General features: G+C 62.3%; 1 protein-coding gene across 2 annotated transcripts in view; it reads left to right on the top strand.

Moving 5' to 3' along the window:
* The first annotated feature begins 347 nt into the window (after positions 1 to 347).
* CAMSAP1 (calmodulin regulated spectrin associated protein 1) overlaps positions 348 to 6,474 on the top strand; it is a 44,278-nt gene continuing 38,151 nt past the window's right edge. The window contains exon 1 of one of the 2 annotated variants that reach the window (XM_045846136.1): positions 348 to 841. In XM_045846136.1, the coding sequence (XP_045702092.1) occupies positions 727 to 841 (115 nt within the window). In that variant the 5' untranslated portion in view covers positions 348 to 726. The remainder of the gene's footprint in view (positions 842 to 6,474) is intronic. The other variant, XM_045846137.1, reaches the window with a different exon arrangement.

Genomic DNA, 6,474 nt, shown 5'->3' with positions numbered 1-6,474 from the left:
GGCCTCCGCGACGGGCTCGGCTCCGTCGGGCAGAGGCTGGGGCCTCTGGTCCTAGTGACAGGGAGAAGGATGCACCGCCAGACAAAGGGCTGCTGCGGGACCCCCCGGGCCTGTCCGCCCGCGCCGCCGGCACCGCGCGACCCCGCGCCCGGCACCCGCTGAGAGGGGCGGAGTCTCGGACAGCGCCCACTGCGCCTGCGGAAAGGGGCGGGGCCGGCGCGTGCCAGAGGCGGGGCCTCGGACAGCGCCCACTGCGCCTGCGGAAGGGGGCGGGGCGAGCGCGGGCCGAGGGCGGGGCGGCGGCCCACGCCCACTGCGCCTGCGCCGGACCTGGGCGGTGCGCGCGCTCCCGCCGGTTGGCCGTCTCTTCAGCGGTCTCCGCCGCCGCAGCCGCCGCCGCCCCCGAGTTCGCGCACGCGCCCCTCACCCGGCCCTCGGCCCGGCCCGCACCACCGCCCGTCGCCTCCCGGGCTCCCGGGCGACCCCGGCTCGGCCCCGCAGCATGCAGCAGCAGCAACACCCGCGGCGGCGGAGGCGGCGGCGGCTCTGAGGAGAGGCGGGCGGGCCGGCCTGCGGGCCCCACGCGGGGCGGTCGCGCCCGTGAGTCCGGCCCGGCCCCACGCGGCCCGCGCGGCGCCTTTGTTGCCGGCGCCGCCGCAGCGCCGAGAGCGTGCGGAGGGCGAACGCGGGCGGGCGGCCGCGCGGCCGGGGGACGGCTGACAGAGGATGGAGGCCGCGCCCGACGGCGCCGCGGACGTCGTGCCGCTGGACCGCTACGACCCGGCGCGCGCCAAGATCGCCGCCAACCTGCAGTGGCTCTGCGCCAAGGCGTACGGCCGAGGTGGGCGCGGCGCGGGGCGGCGCGGGCGGGCGGGGGCCGCCTTTGTGCGGGGTCGGCCCGGCGCGGCGCTGCGCGGCGGTGGGGTCGGCGGGTGGCGCGGGCCGGGGCCCCGCGGTTCTCGGGCGCTCGCGCCACCCCGGCCGTGCGGCTCCCGAGCGAGAAGGGGCTGCTGCTGGGTCGGGTGTCCTCAGAGCCCTGCGCTGGGCCCGCCCGGCCGGGGCGAGCTCTGACCGGGCTGGGAGCCCCGGCCCGCCCCCCCGGGCCCCGGCTCCTCCGTGGTCGATGCTGCTCCGTCCGGCCCGGCGTGTACGGCCCGGCGAGGCCCCGCCGTTGCTCGGCCCCCGGCTTCTCTTGTTCCTCCCAGGCGCTTTGTGTCAGGCCCAAGCCGAGTTCTTCTCCGCCACCCCGTCCCTTTTCACGGGAAGCATTTTCTAAAGCGGCCTTCCCCGGGGGAAGACACCCCTGCCCGTAGCCCGGGCGAGGGGGCGCAGTACCCTTTTCGGCAGCGTGGGGGAGACCCGTTCCGGAGACGTGCGGAGCAGGCGGTTCCCCGCGGCCTCTGGCCGGCCCGGGTGGCCTGTGCCACCGCCGGACTCCGGCGTGGCGCCCCGCTCGTCCTGGGGCTTGGGGCTGGAGGTCTGGTGGCCACCGAGGTTCCCCTGATGCTGCCGCCCTGGGTTTGCAGCTGGTTGCAGCCCCGTGCGCTGCCACGTGCGTGGCTGAGGGAGAAAGGTGGAGTCCGTCCACCTTTACAGAGCGTGAAACTTCGTAGAGTCAGGCGTGACAAGTGCCGTCTTACACCAGCGAGTAACACTAGCAGCCCGGGGACGCGGCCTCCCGCTGTGACCTTGACCCCAGCTGGGGCCTGCCCGGCCTCTCCTCTCAGCACTGGTGTCCGGTGCCGGCCATGCTTTGCCTTTCTTTATCATTCGTGGTGAGCCTGTGCCCCGTCGGGCAACGGGCTGTGCGCCTTGCAGCGAGTTTCCTGAGGTCTCTGCAGGACGCGGTGCGGGGTGCTTCCTTCCGCGCCTCGCGCCCACCCCTCCCCGCTGTCCCGCTCCTGCTCAGGGTTTCCCGGCAGACGGCCTCGTCCTGCCCGGGCTGTTCTGTGCTCCACGCCCCGTGCGCTCCGGCCCGGCTGCTGGGGCACCCGCGCCAGGTCCCCTCCGGTGTGTGGAGGCTTTGCTCGTGGGAACACTGGGCTCTGGGGATGGCGTGCTGTGGACAGCCTCGGGCCGGGGGTAGAGGACGTGTTGCCGACCCCGACCCGGAGGCCGGACGTGGCGGCGTGTCTTCGCAGAGGTGGGCCAGGTGGCCTGCGTTCCCTCTCCCGTCCTGATGCCGCAGGTCGAACACTCACGGCGGAATGTAAATCCATCTTTGAGTTCAGGCTGTCCAGTCCTTTACCTTGGAGGGGCGCCGTCGTGCTTCGGGGTGTGACATGTGTGCACACGGTACGAGGCCGCTCCGACCGGCCCCAGCTTCTTCAGGCCGGGGCCGGCACGCTGGGCTGTGGCGTCCGGAGTGGGGTCGGTCTGCGACCTGGGAGTAAATGTGAGCCTTTCTCGGTGTTGGCGGGAGGCTCGTCTGCTTTCCTTTCCAGCCCTGATCGCCCTGTGATACCTGTTGACGCAGCTGACAAGTAATTCAAAAGCTGATATTAAAATAGACCTTTCAGCGTTGACGTTATTAAAGGCGAGTATTTATAGAACAGCGTGAGCGGGAGCCGGAGGAGGCCGTGCCGTGTGCGGATGGAAGGCAGGGTTGTGCGGTGCCGGTCACCGCCACCCCTCTGCTGCGGAGGGCCCGTCGCACACTGGCTTTAGGAGACCTGGCCTCCATCCATTTGCTTTTCCACGCTGTACCTTGCTTCTGGAAGGGGAGCAGATGTACGTTTTTTTCCTACTTGAGAATCTCTCTTTATTATTTATTTTGTAAAGATTTTATTTATTTCCCCTTAGTGAGAGGGGAAGGGAAGGAGAGAGAGGAACATCAGTGTGTGGTTGCCTCTCGTATGCCCCTACTGGGGACCTGGCCCGCAACCCAGGCACATGCCCTGACTGGGAATCGAACTGGGGACCCTTTGGTTCGCAGTCCCGCACTCAATCCACTGAGCCACACCAGGCAGGGCATAGAGAATCTCTCTTTAAATTTACAGATTTGGGAGATCCCCACTTGGACGACCAAGGGTGACTCTCCTCAGCTGGAGTGGTTCCGTCTGTGTTGTTGGTGTGGGGGTCACACCCAGGAGGGAGGTTAGGCGCGCCCCAGAGCGGGGCCTGGTCCTGCAGGAGACGGGGTGGGGAGGACTTTGGTAGGAGAATGAAGGTTTGTTTCCCCCTCAACTCTTTCCACCGGAGGGCCAATCGCTGCTTCTGCTTCTAGATGCGCCCATGTGCCTCCCCAGCTTGGTTTTCAGTGAGTCAGACCCGGCCCCTCCAGTCCACACACCTTGGCCATAAGTCAGTTTTGGGGGGTGTGGTGGTGAAAGCGGCTTCACTGTTTTACTTGTTAGGCGACTGTCAAGCAGTTCAGGGAGACTAAACGGTCTTTCCGGTTGTGCAGGAATGGGAGGCGTGTGGCCGCTCGGGGCCAGGCGCTCCGAGGCTGCCTTCTCCCCAGGGTTGCCTTTCGGGCCTCTGGGCGTCCCCAGGGCCTCCGTCCCTGCCTCAGTGAAGCTCACCGAGGCCGGGCCTGGGGGGCAGAGGGCTCTGCAGAGTCTCCTCCCACTTGCTCCCCCCCGGGGCCCGGCTGGGGACTCCGGGCAGTCTCCCGCCGGGCAGTCTCCCGCACTGTGCTCGGGCTCTGCCCCTTCGTTCTGGGGGAGCTCTTGTTTCACTGACAGCGTGTATTTGTTCAGAAATAATGCGTTGGACGTGTTGGAATTTACTCATTGAAAAGTGTGTACAGGAAGGAGTAGAACCTCTTAGCTGAAGTATTTTGTGATTGTTTTTGGGTGGAAGTTGTAATAAATTGGTAAGAAACTTAAAGGGGTGACTGGAAGTACTGCGTACTTTATCGAATAGAGCGCTGGACTGGGCTCCTGTGTTCCTGGTGTTTGATTTCCTTCCACAACCTTAGGAAACTTAAAAATATCTAGGTCTTGGTTTGGGGTTTTGAATAATAGCTTTTCTTATCGCTCAAGGACAGTGTTGAAAACAACCTAGGGAAAGTGCTAGAAGGCACTCGGCTGTTTGCAAGCATGTTGCTATGTGCACAGTGGTGGAGAGTTCACCCTGGGGAGTCCTGGAGACCAGTTGAGACTCACCACAACTCACCATGGAGCTGGGCTGCCCTGACTGGGCCAGACCTCAGGGGCCACCAAGGTCAGCCTTCTCATCTTGCCTGCAGCACACTGGCGTGGAGAGGCCGCGGGGCTCTGAGCCCACTGCAAGTGAGGGAGGGACCTTCCTGCGCTCGCTGTCTGGTCGCAGCACTTAACCGCGGACTTGGAAGCCGGTGGGGCGGGGAGTCCCCGGGCGGACAGCTGGGCCCCGGCCCTTGGTCAGGGCATCTCTGGTTGAGCTGCAGCTCCTTCGCGCGGACCACAAGATGGCTCGGAGTCTGCTTGCTTAGTTGGTGCCAGGAGCAAAATCCCTTCCTTGTAAGCTCCAGGTCACCGCCTTGCTTTGCGGTGACGTGTGGCTTAAAGGACTGGCAGTCTGGAGCGCCTGTGCGGGCCCCAGAACTAGGGATGAAAGCCGGCTGCTGGCCTGGTCCCTGGGCCCACGGGACACAGTCGTCGGGAGTCTGGGGGGCAGGCCGTCCTTCAGAGCCTATTGTCACTTTCTACCCATCGGGATCCGCTCAGATTATTGGTTCATGCGTTTAGACTGTTTTTAATAGTCTTTTGTTCCCAGCGAGGGATGTGGGTTCTGCTGAGGACTGCTTGGGGTCCTGAGGTCAGGGGTTACGACTGTCCTGCGAAGTCTCGCCGGCAGGACAGGCAGTGCTCGCCCACCACCCTGTTGTGCGGCAGCCGGGAGATGCCTCGTACCGGGTGTAGAGGGCGTGTTGCCGACCCCGACCTGGAGGCCAGACGTGGTGGTGCGTCTTCGCAGAGGTGGACCAGGTGGCCCGCGTTCCCTCTCCCGTCCTGATGCCGCAGGTTGAACACTGACCGTGGAACGTAAATCCATCTTTAAGTTCAGACTGTCCCAATCCGATAAATTTGAGGGACGCTGTCGTGCTTCAGGATGTGACATTCGAGCAAACATTCTTCCGAAAAGCACTTAATACTTTTCTCTGTGTATATCATGTTTATCCTGGTAGCTCAGAGGCCTCTCCTGCTGTCGGTACTGTTGTGGCCGTGACCTGTGTTCCAGTGTTCTTTTTTCACTTCCTGGTCAAACTGTTAAAATGCTCAGACTCCTGTCATTTTTCATCAAATCCGAAGGCAGTAATAATCATGTAGCTGTCATGTGTGCAATTGTGCTTTGCTCTGTAGGAAACACAAGGGGAGGGTCGGCGATGCTATCCCCGTAGTTGCTTAAAATTCACATGAACTGTTGCCTTGTACAAAGGAGAATGAAATGAGGCGAAGCCTAAGAATTGGCAGCCTGACGTCCACCCGGGAGCTCAGGTGGATGAATGGGGCCACACCACGGGGGCTCCCGGGGCAGTGGTCGCCGTGGGAGGGTGCGTGAGCAGCTCTGTGAGGGGCAGGCTTAGAGAGACGGGTCAGGGTTGGGTGCCCCCAGGAGCAGAGGGGAGGGCGTCAGGCCAGGTTCCGTGCACAAGTGTCTGTGGGCCCTGAGCAATTAGCCTTGCTGTGACAGAGGTTTGTGGACTGAAATAGAAGGTGATTAGTTTGGAAACTAGTCTGGGCCAGATTGTTTACAGTTTTCCAGGCTGGCTGGGGCTTTCTTTCGTGATGTGTGCCTGGGAAAGTCGTCACGTAGCGGGCGGTGCGGCGGAGAGAGCCGAGCAAGGTTCTTCGGCCAGCGTGGAGTGGGAGAGGCTGTGGTCAGGTGGAGTGTCCAGGGGCCGTCTTCTCCGCATAGGCTGCTTCTCCGCCCAGCCGACTGGCGGTCATTCTTCGTCTCCGCCAGCAGAGAGTGCAAGTCTCCGATGCTCTGCATCCCCGCCAGTGCGCGGCAGCGTCGGTCTGTGCTCCTGGCCGCGCAGAGTGGACGCCCCGTGGCTTTGGCGTGTGTTTCCCTGGGGACTCACCATGCTGAGCACTCTGTAACTATGCTCCTTGTCCATTTGGATCTCTTTTCTATGAAATATTTTTTCTTTTCAGGTCTTTGACCAATTTTTATTATTTTTTTAATCTTCACCCAAAGGTACGTTTACTGATTTTAGAGAGAGAAAGAAACGTTGATGTGAGAGGGAAACACTGATTGGTTGCCTCCCATATGCTCCCTGACTGGGGATTGAACCTACAACCTATGTATGTGTCCTGGCCCGGAATTGAACCCACAACCTTTTGGTGTGTGGGACAATGCTTCAGCCAACTGTGCCACCCTAAAGGGACCCAGTTTTTTTTTTTTTTTTTACAAATATATTAAACTGTCCTGGTTGGGTTGATCATTTGGTTGGAGTGTCATTCCAATATGCCAGGTTGAGGGTTTGATCCCCAGTCAGGGCACATACAAGGATCAACCAATGAATGAGTGCATCGGTAAGTG

The sequence above is a fragment of the Phyllostomus hastatus genome, unplaced genomic scaffold (assembly GCF_019186645.2).
Source record: "Phyllostomus hastatus isolate PE091 unplaced genomic scaffold, TTU_PhHast_1.1 phas_contig_495, whole genome shotgun sequence".
NCBI lineage: Eukaryota > Metazoa > Chordata > Mammalia > Chiroptera > Phyllostomidae > Phyllostomus > Phyllostomus hastatus.
Note: the sequence above shows the minus strand (reverse complement) of the source record. Positions and strands in the feature narration are given on the sequence as shown.